Genomic DNA, 15,230 nt, shown 5'->3' with positions numbered 1-15,230 from the left:
GCAGCAATAAAGCTGAAAGTCCTATAAAATCAGAGCAGCATCCATGTAGCTGATAAATCAGTCTTTTGTCACTATTCATGAGACAACCAGGTCATGCAAGCTGAGTGCAGAAAACGACTTTGACTGACACAACACAGAGGCACATGCCCCGTTTGTCACGAAGCACTGAGGATTTACTTCCAGCTACACGAGAGCAATTTTTGAAAGCAGTTCTCCAAACAACAGAATTACACAGAGATCTCAGAAGAAAATAAATAAAAATAAAAAAAGATTAATGAAGTATCACTATTCTGTCCCCACATTCCTGTTCACATTATTTTTTTTCTGTTTTGACTTGTGCTCTCCTCTAGCTCTCGTCCCTTCGTGTGTATGGTAGATGTCTCCGCAGAAGACTGACATAAGAGCACAAGCTGGACCAAGAGCCCTGAACTCTGCCTCCAAAAGTGGCCAAAAGCAGACAAAAAAGACAAAGTACATAAGTTTCAGCCTGATACACCTGCATTTTCCATTAATTTTCAGGTAAGTGAATTCCTTCAGTCTAACGTGTTTTGTCTATTTAGTAATTTTAAAGGGTTTTCTTCCTGTAAGGGCTGAATGAGTTCTTGTCCAGTCTGCCACTGAATTCAAATCAACCTCTCACAGCCACAAAACCATTAGTCAGAGTTTCTCAGGTCTATCAAGCATGGTGTAAACCACTCAGTAGTTTGTTTTTTTTTTCATTAATCTGACTCCCACTGTTGATGTTCTCTACTTCTTGTAATGGGAGCTCTGTTTTTTATAGTTGTCTCTCATATTCCTCATAACATGACTGTTTTCCAGGTGGAAATGAATTCTACTTAATCATCAAGTATCTACTTTCAAGTATCCTTGTTCATTTCTTTTTTTTCTTTTTTTTTTCCTTTTTTTTTTTTTAAGATATAACTCAGGAGGGGAACTAAACAAGTGTATAACCAAGTAATTAAGAAAGACAGTACAGTTAAGTCCAAGGTGAGACAAACAACTTTTATCTATATTTCTCTCCAGTTGTCTTAACCATTTACCCTTTCACTTAATCTCTGTGCAAGCACTTAAGACTCAACTGTGATATTGAGTCACACACACTTTCCTTATCTATATAGAGCGGGCAGTATTTCATTATCCGCTAATGGGCAATACAGAGAAGAAATGGGGTGCAGAAGGCATAAAATTCCTACATGCTCAGTTCATACAGCCTGTAAGTGGCAAGTGGAATAGGCTCTAGAGAGGTCAACGCTCACTTGTAATGAGGATATGCTTCTTGTTGCACAAACCTGGTCCCCCTCTCTAGTCTTCACTTTACATTATTTTAATAAGGACAGATTAGTAAAGGAGGCACTGAAAGGATGATAGGGCTCTGTGCTATGGCAAACACTGTGGTACTTGCTAGTCACCGTCAATGGAAAGATTTTATACCCACTGCAATTTTGAATGCAAGTACTTTTAGCTACTAGATTTTGTTGTTGGTGGTGGTGGTGGTGGTTTTTTTTCCTCCTTGCTTTGGCAGTTATGGTTTAGATACTTAATTGCTTCATAACATATGTAGAGAGAACAAGTCTTATGAGGAGCAGCTGAGGGAGCTGGGGTTGTGTAGCTTGGAGAAAAGAAGGCTCAGGGGAGACCTTATTGCACTTTGCAATTACCTTAAAGGAGGTTGTAGCAAGGTGGGGATCAGGCTCTTCTCCCAAGCATCAAGTGATTAAGATTAGAAGAAATGGTCTGGAGTTGTGCTAGGGGAGATCCAGGTTGGATTAGGAGAAATTTCTTTACTGAAAGGGCTGTTAGGCATTGGAACAGGCTGCCCAGGGAAGTGGTTGAGTCACCATCCCTGGAGGTCTTCAAGAAACATATAGATGTGGTGCTAGCATGGTGGACTTGTCAGTAGTACTAGGTTAAAGGTTGGACTAGATGATCTTAGAGGTCTTTTCTAATCTGAATGGTGCTATGATTCTATTATTCTACAATATTATGAGTTTTCTTTAAAAGAATAGAAATAGACAATGTTTTCCAGAAGAACTGACAGTGATGGCTACCAGCCACTGCTGCCTACAATTCTAAGAAAGAAATATTCATGGTTTTATCCTGTCAGGAAGCAAAGATCGTGTGCTGTCTCCAGCAACAAGAAGGACTAAGTCAGACCAAAGCTGATCCCAGTATCCTGTTTGTGACAGCTCTAAACCTTAGGAAAACTAAAAAGCACTTTTTGCCCCTGGTAGAATGACCTTCCTATATCTGGTTGGTTTAAGGACTTTCCGAAATTGTATCTGAACAATCACTTATCCTCCATGAATTTACTGAATCTGTGATGAGATTACTTATATATTTGATCTCCACAAAATTCCACAGCATATGGGATGTTTACTTTATTTCTATAAACATACTGACTGCTAATCTCATGTGCCCTTACTTAATTCTCATGTTGTGGAGAATACCACATATTCCATTCCCAATGGTGCAATTTCTTTGCAGCATTACCTTTTTTTTTTGTTTTTTGTTATGTTACATACCAAGATTTGTCTCATATCAAACATGGAGGTGTATGACTAGTGACTGCAATGCATAATATGGATTACTCCCAGGCATTATCCCATATACTCTGGCAAAACCATATTGAAATAACTACCAGTATTTACACTGACTTTGCTAGTCTGGGTAGTGCTTCTGGTACTTTGTTTTGAAACATCACAACATTAATTCTCATATTTAATTCAAAGAGTAAAGATCAGCATTCAGCCACCCACATATGAACCAGAACCCATATGTACTAGTTGGCTTCTTCTTCTTCTGCCTCAAGTAGACATTGTTTATCTTGGGTATTAACTGTTCTGTAAAAATAAAATATTCTATGTTAATGTAATAGGTTAGCTAATGCCTCTTCCTGAGCTGTAAAAACCCTACCAAACTGCTGCTACAGTCTTCTGTGGGCAATGTGGTCCTGAAGTTGGTGTAATAAACTAATTAATGGAACAAACTTATAGAAGTGTCTGTTTTTATTTTTATCCCTGCTATGTGATGATTAAAATCAAGTGGGGTTCATTGAAGAGATCTGCATTTTATAAACATTGCTTTTGTTAGAAATGTGGCATTGACTTGTCTTTTCAAGCATTTCTCTTTAATCTGTGCAGTAAAGGGGTGATACAATGTAAAGTGACAGATGATCAAATTGTCTAGAAAGCTCCTCATAGAAAGTCTCTACTCCAGTTTTTAAGACCACACAGCCTAAATGGCTGAAGTGCAATGCTGAAGTGAGATTTATAGGTCTCTAAAAATGAGGAACAGATTAAATTTGAATAATTAATTTTAATGTTTTCATTTATTTTCTTGTGCATTAAACTTTAACTTGCTTATATCTTTTAATGCAAGAAATAAAATCTAATTCCCAGAATTCAGTTCTCATTTCAGTCAAAATAAAATGGAAAGGCTCATGCAATGCAGGAGGACTGCAATGTAAATTGATTAGCCCCAATTTCCACCTTCTGTGTGAGCTTCCATAATAGATGACAGACTTTTTTAAATCACAGAGTTAGATGTTGGCTTACATTTTATTCAACATGACAACATTTATTTCCAATGGCTTCATTTTTTTTCCAGAATGCTATTACTCCATTTGAAGTTTGACTTGTCAGAGGGTCAGAAATACAACACTGTGGTCCTTCACTATCTATCTTCTTTTGCCCCAGTAGGAGGAGTCATTATTGTTTCAACAGAACTAAAAACAGATAGCATTTTATGACAGCTTCACAGGAGAGTGGAATGCAATAAGAAAAATTTAAAAAATATTGTGGAAAAAGATTGCACTCTCCCCATATACATGTAGTCAGATATACAGTCATTCAGACACGCAAAATACTCAAAAAAAATCCTTCATTCTCAAGTGTTTTTTTATGATGTATATTTTAAATGAAGAAATATCTTAGCATTACAAAAAAATATTTAGCTTATATCTTGCTATAGAGTCAGACTGCCTTAGCATCACAAACTCACATATATCAGAATGGGGAATAAAGCAAATAAAAGGAACCATGTAGAAACTCTCAAATAACCCCCAAATAACTCTTAAATTCTCATAAAACAGAGATTTAATTTTTAATATCAAATGACTTTCTAGGACTATGAATTATTGCTATAAACCTTGGAAAACAAGACTTCCAAGCTCCTTTCAAATGAAAACAACCCCTTTTGATGTATTTCAGAACACAAAGCAAATCTTATTCTGGTCTGGCAATTTATATCAATGTACATTTGGAGGAAGCGAAAAGAATAAACAATTTGGTGGCAGCTGATGTGAAAAATGGTCAACAACTAATAACTAAACTGGCAGCTGCTTTAAGGCCACTCTGAGGTTTATTTTGAGTGTAACAGTCCTCCCTGTGGAGCTAGATCTGCAGACAGGAAACAGGCAAGTTTGTCCAAAGAACAAAACAAATGCATCATTCGTTTGTCAACAGGCACCTCTCTACTGCTGGTAAGGCTATCAGTCCCATTAGCTCAATTGGATTTGGCACACTTTCTCCTGATGTGCCATCCAGTCAGGGATGTAATATTGTAGTGTTCACATTATCTGACTGAGGTTCACCACACTCATTGTACATGTATTAACATGCAACGCATACTTATGTGTGGACAAAAAAAAATCATGGTACTTCCATGCCCAGCTGGAGAACTTTCATGGGCTGAATGTCAATGGGAGACATTGAGAACAAGGCCTTCTTCTCCGGTGGACTTCTCTGTGGCTCTCAGCTATGAGGCCACTATGCTCTGAAGCCCATTTTGGTTGTAGGAGTGTAGAGGCATCCATGTTTTGCCAATTTGGTGTCAGTGAGTTTTACAGTCTCAGTATTGCAATGTAGATCAGCTAGTGATTCAAAACACAAACAAACAAACAACAACAAAAATACCTTCTAAAAACATCTTGCTTTCATTCTTTGGCTCCATAAAAAGACATCACCTGAAGCTGTTTGGTACTCTCCAAAAAAGCAAATCTTAACTACTCCTGCAACACGACATTGAGGTTTTTAAAAGTTCAGGATGCTCTCTAATATGTAGAAGCACACAAAACTGAACCCACAGCACAATGTTTGAATTCAATGTAACTGACAAATAACAAGACAAATATCACAAAGTAAAACCAGTAAAAATAAATTCAGATAAAGGAATATGCGGTGAGGGTCTGTTACTCTATTTATAAATACTGTATCAAGCCTTTGTAGCATTTGTGATGTTGCCAAATGGGGATCATTAACCATCTGTGGTAAAACCTTTGAAAACATTCTGGTAGTTTTCTTAGTACTTCTTAGCTTAAAACAGTATTTGTTTGTCATAATTCTCATTACCTCATAACAAAGATGACCCACTAAGATGGGTTTAAATATTGTTACTTTTGTCTCTGGAAGAAACAGACCTGTTCTTTTTACAGAGGTGTTTTCCTTTTATGAGCTATATATAGAAATAACTTGTAAAAATATTTTTCTGCTTAATTATACAACAAAGAAAGTCTGCGTTGAAATAGGACTAATATATCTTGTGGTTAATTAAACATGAAGCTTCGAAGAAGATCACTCCAACAACAAAAGCAATTAACACTTGGTTATGTATAGGATGTAATTAGGCAGGCAGTTATTGTAATCCACAGGACAAACTTTTAAAGCGTGCATTCCTTTAAAATAATCCATTTTCTGACTTATTTTAGGGACAACTGTCAAACGAGCACAAGCACTGTCAACTCAAATCCCTTCTCAGCTCTGTCCAGATGTCCAAGATGAATTACAGATTAAAAACTATGGCTTCATTCTGAGAAAATTTGCCTTTATTTCCGTCTTTATGCCCAGTGACCAACTCTCAACTTCTGTCCGTCATTGTACACCCAGACACAGGCTCAGAATCAGCGAGGAACTCCTGCGAGAGCCTGTTCCGACATATTAAAAGTCTGAAGGTGCTTTTGAACAAGACCCAGATAATTGAAGAAATGTTCAGCTGCAGTATTTTTGTGTCTACTGTCATTTCCCTTTTAAATTCTCTTTCTCTCTAACTCACCTTTTCTGCTAAGATTTTTCTCCTCTGTCATGTTTTCTGACAGGGAAACTGCTCTTGCATTACCTGAGGATCAAGCAGGATGGATGTTATTAAGCAGGGTGGAAAGAGGGTCTCGCACAATACATTGCTATATAGACACACCTGAGTTAACACGGAAACTAAAAACAAAAAGCCAAGCTATTAAGTATTATGCTGAAACCAACACTAAACTATCACTGGGGTGTTACTGGGGAAAAACACACAACAAAACCAATGAACAGGCTAAGATTCAGAAACAGCAAGAGAAATGTCCGTACTCTTATGTGAGGCTTTAACATGCTGGGATATGGCTGTTTCATTTTTCTGCTTACTGCTAGGTAAATGTCAGCCTGGTTAAGCACATTTCCTCCTTCTCTGAAGAAGGCTGCAGGGTAGTTAGTTGCCTTTGAGGTTTACATTAATTTGAGGTTTATTTGTCATTAAAACTTCTTTGTGTTTATGCCTCAATTTCATTATTTACTTAACAAAAACATATATATGATCTCCATTCACTATTTGCCAAGCTAGGAACCATCTGTCTTTATCTACATTATGCAGGGAACTGAATAAGAAAATGAATAGCAGATGTCGAAGAAAAAAGTTCTGAAGTCAACCAGAATCTTGTAATACAGCTTCACAGAGCTGTTAAACTGGTATCAAGAGTAAAAGGCTAAGAATGCAAAATTGAGAGGCCAATTCAGTGAAGAGTGCCTTTCCAAGATATATTTTACTTGTAAGATCTTGACAGATATATGAAGAAAATATAAAAGTGCCTTGCTTAGTCAAGAAATAACATTTAGGAAATATTATATAAAGGGCTAATAAGAATAGCACAGCCCAGTTAATACCAGAAAACAGAACTAGACCCAGTTCCACACTGCTCTTTTGCTTTCATCATGCATCAGCTTTTGTCTTGTCTGTTTTTACAGCAGGTATTTTTTCGCTGCTAAAAGATAGTTGACCTTGCCAAGGTCAGCTCGTTTCTCTCCTTCATCTGTATTTTCTTGGTCATCCTTTTGTCTTGTCTAGACTGAAAGTATGTGTGGGCCGAAAACTGTGTCCAATTCTGCATGAGCCTAAAACTAATTCAGGTGCAGCCATGAAAACAATGAACAGTTTTATTTGGAAAAAGTGGATTCTATTTTGAAACAATGCCATGGAAGAATAAAGGCATGAACAGGGAACATATTTGCAGCCTTTCTTTCTGTACTCGTACCTAGCCAACTCTGTAGCCATTTTCTCATTTTAAGAGAGGGGAAGGAAAGTACAGTTTTGTTGCACAGAGAGAGAAAACAGTATTTCAAATCAGTGGAAAGCATAGCTAGGTAAAATGGGCAGGAATTTAAAACAATGAAAAGCTAACATCTTTCCATTAAAATTTAATGTATGCCTTTTTCAGATGGTGCTGCTATTGGCATCAAGCAAGAGCAAAATTTCCAATGTAAATACACAGTAACAAAAGGACTCAGATGCTACGTACATCAAAATTCAGAACAAGGAGGGAGTTTTCGCTTACACTTCCAGATTTTTTAAAGCAAGATCAAAAGCTGTTATTGTAATAGGAAATGGGTCATAATTCAATTTAACTTTCATCTGCAGGGGAGTGATACAGAAAATAACCACAAGTCAGTAAGGGAACTGACAGTACTCTCCTGCAATGCTTTAAAGCTAGACATGATTCAACTGTTTATGGAAACTTCTCAAGTAATCTTTGTTAGTGGTGATGAATTTGTTGTATTTCAAAGATATGCTCTGGAACAGAGAGTTAACCCCTCATTTTTTACAGAAGACTTAACAGAGGGAGTAGGAAATAATTCTGAATAATTCCTTCTGAACAAAGCAAGACATGGTAGTATTCGTGCAATAAACGTTTTTCTCCTATAATATCCTAATCGTAGCTGCTTTACAGTTCAGATGGACTCTTGTACCTGCCTGTGAAGGTGTCAAGCTATGAATTCCAAGCACCAGGAAATAATTAATATGCTATGTCCAGTTGTTTCCTATTTGCTGGACACCTTGCAACAAAGATCTGCATCTTTCCTGTCCTTCTAATAATCCTCTTCCTTGTATTTCGCCAGTTAGAGTAAAATCTATGTCTTTACCAAGGCTCTAGACTTTTATACCTAAACAGTAAAATACAGCCTAAATGAAGTATTGAAAAGCCAAAATAAACTAAGATTTTATGCTGCCTTATTTAATTTCAAGGCTTAAATTCAATTACTACTATAAACATTTCCATAAAATGAATTGTAGAAGAGAGCTTTGCAAAGTCAAAAGCAATTTAGGAAGGGCAATGCTGAAATGCACAATTTAGTAACATTATTAATGGGAATAATGCATTTAACTTGAAATTTAACTTGATTTTGGGGAAAAACTAGGTTAGAGATTGACCTCTAGAATGGCCATCAAATATTTGCTGACAGATAACTGTGACTAGGAAATCAAGGTATATCTCTTAATACCATTTCTCCAAGTTATGTGTGTTTGTTGCTAGCATTAAAAAAACTTTGGCAGCATAGGAATTTGTTAGATTTAAAAAAAAAAAAAAGCAAAAAAAAAAAAAAAGCTTGCTGTTCACCTCAATCTACAGCATCCCAAAAGCAAATGGCAGTGAACTACTTCTGAAAGCAAGTCCGTGGTTTATGGGCCAAAAGCGACCTGCTTGGCATTCCAGCCTAGGCATTGCAAAGTATGTATATTTAACAGTGTGCAATTTAGTAGTTGGTACCCCTCCCTACCTGGTTTTGCCTTTGACTATATCACTAGGAACTATTTCTCCACTACCACCTTATTCCATCACTAGCCACTTTTCATAGAGTAATTATATCTATAGTGAGCTCCTGGCAAAGTATGGGAAAGAAAAGATCCATATTAATCCTTTAATCACAGCCTGCCTTGTTATGTTGCTGCATGCTGTGAACTAACAGACTGAGTGGACCATCAGTCTGTGAAAGCTCTTTGAGGTAAGCATAAAACAAAAGTGAGTTGCTAAAACAGAATGTCCAAGTTAAGTATTTCAAGCAGAAAATGAAAACTGCCTTTCCAAGAACAACAAGAAAAGAAGAAGATAATTTTGAATTGAAAAGATAAAACAACCAATATTGACTGTAAATATCTTTCAGCATCCCAATAAAAAGAGTGGTACAGAGCAAGGTTTATCTCTGTACAACTTCCCTTTTCCTATCTGAAATCTACAAACTCACTTTTCTGCCTGTGAGAAATTGTAATTAAAAACCAATACCAGCTTTGCTTCTGAAGAACAAGAGACCTTTTGTTGCTGTATATGTAAAGAACATTGGTTCCTCTCCTGATCTGCTTGAGAGGACTGTGATTTATTGGAGCGTCAGAGAAAGATTCATCCCCTTCATTTATTATATGTTATGATTAAGCTTACAATTCCCACAGAATACTTCTCTATCTTTCAAAGACCAGTCACAACATACTGCTTAGCACTCCAAGCCTTCTAGAAGTCATGTAATTTCCTCATTAAGTTAATTACTAGATTGGTCTTAAACTAACATTTTATCCTATTCCAATTTGAGGTATTTCAAGTCCTTAATTAAGACATTGAACTTTTTTTTTTTTTTTTTTCTTCCAGAGTGTGGGTATGAAAATAAAATATTTAAGCTGGTGGCCAGACAGAAACCACTTACTTGTTTACTTTAACCAGTATTGGTAGAGATATTTGTTTTGTTAATGATACAATTCAAAAGATAATTAAACTATTCACATAATTTTCTCCTTCTGCATTGTTTTCAGCATATATAAATGCTACAGTATAGTGATTTTCTATCTGGCAAGCCTCTGCAGAATTCATTAATAATAAACAGGCAAGTACTGCACAACAGAGGAGAAAGAAGCAGGTGCAACAATAGAGTAGTAGTAAATACCACATGAAAGACAGAAAACAACATTGTTTTATTTTGTGATTGAGTGAAAGAACACCACCATGAAAACAAACTAGGCTAATCAATATGATATAAAAAAGTGTTTTCTTCCCGTATTAAAAAAAAGGGAAGGATTCACCTTACAGAACTCTCGGCATCTAAAAATTCATCTAGTTTAAGCTGATAAAAATAAGTGAGGAAATATTTGGAATACAATTCTGCCTTTTTTTTCAACCAAGTGACTTTGTGATGTAGAAAACATGATAACATATTAAACAGAAAGAATAAGTCAAATTGCAGCACTAAGACAACTGTTTTTGAATGGTGTTGATGAAAAAATCACGAGAATATTATCTAATGGTGGAGATTAGGCTGCCAGGAAAAACACCCAAGCCAAACATGTTATACTACTAACAATCATCACATTTGAAAAAGATGTAGGTATATATATAACAGTTGCTTTGCCAATCTTCACAGCAATCTGCTATCTTTATCAGCATCTGTTTTCTTCCTAATAGTGCTTATCTGATTCCATCACATGCAATCAGTGACTGAAAATTAGAATAAGACATTGTTTGTTGCTCCACTCTACTATTTAAAGGAAGGATGATTTTCTTAAATCATCAGTGCTCAGTGGTAGTAATATAAAACAATTGTGAATTAACTGTATCATGTTTATCTTCCATGCACATCAAGTTGGAAAAAAAATGCAACCTAAAGACGTAGGTGAAAGTCAAATTTGCAGTGAGAAAACTGTTTTGAAGTTTCAAGTACAACTGGAAACACAAGGCTACGGCAGTGCTGCTGGTGGCCTGAAGATAATGCAGATATGCAAAGGAACCTCAGCAGGTTTCCCAGATGGGTATCCGTTTCATCCAGCTGTGCTCTGTCGAGATACGGACCTTCAAAAAACCCCCGGCATTTCACTGATTTTAATTTAAAATACCAAGACGTCTGTGTGCTTAGAAAGAACTAAGATAACATACAAAACAATTTAGGTAAAGGAGATGGTTAAGGGGGGAGAAGAAAACTCCAGCTATTTGGAAACACCAAATGAAATGAGATGCCTCGGCTGCAAGCAATATTGCAGAGGACAGCAGTTCAGAGAAACAGCATCAGAGAAATTACTTGCTGAAGCACCAGGCAAAGGACAAACGGGCAAAGGCATTAAAGCACAAGGCGCTGCTGTCCTCATTAGGCACAGAGTGGGAAATCAATACGGTGACAGATATGGTATCTGCCGGTCTAGCAGAAGTAGGAAATATTTAAAAACACCAAACCTTTAACTAACAGCAAATAGATGAAAGCAGATTTAAGCCTCTATCTTGACTTCATAATTCGTAGCTGCAGAAAATTAATAGTAGCGTGGGGATGGATTTTAAGGAAAATATTAATTCTTTTGAATGATAGCCTTGGCTAGGAAAATGAGATACGGAATGGTTGAAAATTTGTTTACAAGAGCAGTCACCAAGCATCTGAAAGATAAGGAATCATTTCAATAATCTTCACAGCCTCAGTGCCCCACTCCAGGCGTAAGACAGGAAGTACTTTAACACATCCAAATATCTAAAAAAATGGGGAGTGTGGTGACTGGCTGGAATTACAGTCCTGGATTGTGCTCAGGAGAAACAGAAGCACTCCCAAAATTGGAAAAACAGCCTCATCACAGATCACCAAGAAATTCTTGCAAAAGACTGTGAACTGGCTTGAAGTAGCAAATCATGCTGACAAGCAAATCAGAAAAATGAGAGAAAGGGGGCTGACTTTAAGGCAATATTTAAGTGTTTCTTAAAGTGTTTCTTAAGTGTTTAAGTTTTTCTTCCTTTTTTCACTAATTAACCCAAAATGCTGTACCTGGCTTGGTTTATGTTAAGGTTGTACATAATGATGGGAAGCAAACCATTACTTCTTTTAAATTTCAGCACCAACTCCTTCCCCTTTCCCCTCTTCCCCTGAACCTTTTTTTTTTTTTTTTTTCTCTTACTGTATTTCAGATAAGTTCTCAGCAGTGTCTCCAAAATGAAGGGAATCCCTAAGGAAGTGCATTCAGGAGCAGAGCTGGTTGCTGGAATTAATTACTCCCACTAGGTTTGGTACCCTGCTGAACAGCAGCATTGTTCCGTATCACCACCCTGCACAGATTTCGACTACAACAAGTAGAGAGACAATAAAGAGGCAGATTACCTGTGTCAATGAAGGGTCCTACCCTATGAATTAGGCCAGGTAACTGATATATGGCTTTTGCAGCAGCATCTTTACAGGAACAGCAAGTGTCTCCCTTGAAGCAAGCACCTTGGGGAATTCACACCCATAGGATCAGGCAATCACTCAAAATGGCCTCCAAGTCCAACCACCAACCTGACCTACCGAGTCCCATCACTAAACCATGTCTCTTAGTGCCCAGATTATGACTGAGCTGGAAAATGACAACTTTGGTCATCTTGTCACACTCATATTTCCCCCATACCACAGAAAATCTTTTCCTTCTACTAATGATAGTGTTTGATGTAAACAAGTGTTGTGCAGGGAACCTGTAGCTCATCTAGTGAGTAGAGCTTAGTTCACAACAGGTTTCCAACAACTGCAGCACTGATAAGGTAATATTCTTAAAGAAGAAAATGCACTGCCTCTGTGATGAGTCACATAGCTGCCTCTGGAGCTAAATTATGGATGCAGCAATCCCAAACACTTCAAGACAAAGAACTTACTTATTAGTAACTGCATTTTAAAATAAATAGAAGATTCAGAATTTCCCTTTTTGAAAGAGAGAAAACAAACAGAGTAAAACAACCCTAGCTCATGACAAAGAAGAATTTATCTCTAGGGTTCATCCAAAAGTGCTGTGAACTGCCCATAAGTAGCAAGTAGCATTTATGCACATGATGCAATCACCTCTCAGCAACCATTATCACAGCAGGCTCCCTGATGTGTATGTCAGCACACAAGCTTTTAAGAAGAGGAACAGTTGATAACAACGGCATTTAGGCAAGGTTCTCCCAAAATAACTACCAGTTGGAACAAAGCTGTTTGACTCATCCGCATAACACATATTACGACAATAATTTTTAAAGGCATTCAGTAGGCTTTTACCCAATTTTATAGGCTTTCTAGTGAAAATTATAAAAGATAAACCAAATAAGGCATGCAGAGAAAATTCAAAAGGCATGTAAAGCTAACGCTGTGAAATAACACATTGGTAGGACAGCCACTTTAGTGAAATCCAGAAATCTGTGCCTTACTTTATGCCTGTTTTAGGATACCATGGAATTGCTATTGGGTTCATTCCTTGCAATATGTAATCGCTGAGTGAAAAGGGCATGCAGATAAGTTTGCTTTCACATACTTTTTCGTACAAATGTATTTTGACTAAATTCTGTGAAAGCAGCATGATGATAAAATTGCAGTCAGTGCATTAAAAGGTTACAGTATTATGCATTTGAAAGAAAAAAAGAGAGAACTACCAGCAAACAAAACAACATCAAACAGACAAATTTAAATGACAGGCTTGTTTTTCTTACAGAACTGTTACCCAGTCTTGAAGAATCTGAGTTCATCTTTACTCATGGACTGAATTAAGATAAATCAGCTAATAGTATAAGTTAATGTCTAGTTTAGACACTGAAAAAACAAGTGATTTTAATGTCTTCTGTCTTCTTCAAACAAGAAATATTATCATACTCTTTTGAAAAAAAGAAACAGAAATACTTCTTGATAAATTTTTGACCAGATTAAAAAATATGCCTGACAAAGGACTTACAGAGACCTAGCAAGTGGTCACAGGGGTCCAGGTTAAATTTACAGGTTCAGGCAGGTTCAACTACAGCGAGGCTTAGAACAGAACAGAAAATTTTAGAATATAAGAATTAACTCTGCAGCTCCTTGCCATATGTAGTTAATTGAAAATCCACTGTCACCCACAGGAGGAATAATGCACCACAGGGTATTTCTGCAGAGCCTCTGCACAATCTTGGTTTCTTGGCATCATTGACGGGGCTAAAACTGGATGCAATAAAACAGCCTCTCTTTTACTTGCAGAAACATTTTCGTCTGCTTCTCCACCGTAAAACACAGCAATAAAATCTTCCTCCTCTCCAGAAGTTGCTAACTGCGGTTTCAACAAGCTGCTCTAAAAAACTTTCAGCAAATCCCAAGATCTGCAGTTATTCAAATGTTAAATAGACAAGGCAACTGATACTTCTGTGCTATACGTGTGTAAACTTGGGGAAAAGACAGTAATCATATTGCTAAATTGCTTAGCAACTGTAGGTAAAAAAGCTAATATGTCATAATTTATATGTAGAAAGATTGCAGGGGGTTAGTACCACGTCTAGCACTATTGAGGCTTCCTGCTGAGAACTCCACTGCAAAATGGCAGCTAATTCAAAACACTGCTATTTTCAACAGTTCAAAAAATGTAAATGTGTCAGCAACTGGTCAAATAGGCTTCCATATGGTGATTTATTGCAATCTTACACATTAGCCTACTACTGACTTGTATAAATCACACTCAGGCTGAAAACATCTCCTGCATGCATCTTTATAATGAATTCATGTGCTGAATCAATCTCAGTAGCCTCAGACTGGCCTCAAAATGAATCTTTGAGCATTCTCAATTAGACAAAGATAATTTCTACGGGCCAAGTTTCTTCATGTGCACAAATCTCAGGTAAATATGCTTTTCCAGGGAGCTTTGGAAGGACAGAAGGGGGAAGAAAACCTCTCTCAACAGTGGAGAAGCCAGTGAAACAGACCTGCAAACACTATTTGTGTTCATTTAAAAAGGAATATTCCTGGTTGCTGGGAACCTTGCAACATTTGGCTATCTCTGTATGCTGCACAATCTGACCTGCAATGGAGCAGTGCAATGGAGCAGTACCAAAAGCATGAAGATCTGTGCAGCCTTTCATAGCTTCTTCATCTGCACGTGGCATGGTCAGGATGGTTATACTCACAATGGAGAGCAAAAAATAATCCCAAACCAGTAAATCTTCCCCATATTGGCACCACAAAGAATAATGCCTGTGAAATTTTATGTGAAAGTTTACCTGCAGCCACTGGGACTGGTCATTGTGTCCAGAGGTCCAGGCATTGACTTTGCCTTGCTTGTCCAGCCGAGCTTTCCTGGGCTCCCAAGCAAACATGTCCATGTTGAGCGTCCGGAAAACACTGGAGGCAGTAATTTGATAGTCCTGTATATGTCCCGACTTCATCCCTAGGGGTTCAGAGCAACCTGGAACAGCAAAATAAGATCTGTGACACTACCTACTTATCTCTGTA

The 15,230-nt window shown here is 37.3% G+C and overlaps 1 protein-coding gene across 6 annotated transcripts in view; it reads right to left on the bottom strand.

Moving 5' to 3' along the window:
• The window catches only part of EDIL3 (EGF like repeats and discoidin domains 3), a 287,431-nt gene that overhangs the window by 41,458 nt on the left and 230,743 nt on the right, over positions 1–15,230 (bottom strand). For all 6 annotated transcript variants that reach the window (XM_083816852.1, XM_083816851.1, XM_083816853.1 and 3 more), the window contains one exon: positions 14,999–15,183. In XM_083816852.1, the coding sequence (XP_083672978.1) occupies positions 14,999–15,183 (185 nt within the window). The remainder of the gene's footprint in view (positions 1–14,998; positions 15,184–15,230) is intronic.

This window comes from Anser anser (assembly GCF_964211835.1).
Source record: "Anser anser genome assembly, chromosome: Z".
Lineage (NCBI taxonomy): Eukaryota > Metazoa > Chordata > Aves > Anseriformes > Anatidae > Anser > Anser anser.
The sequence above is the reverse complement of the archived record's forward strand: the minus strand, read 5'-3'. Positions and strand labels throughout refer to the sequence as shown.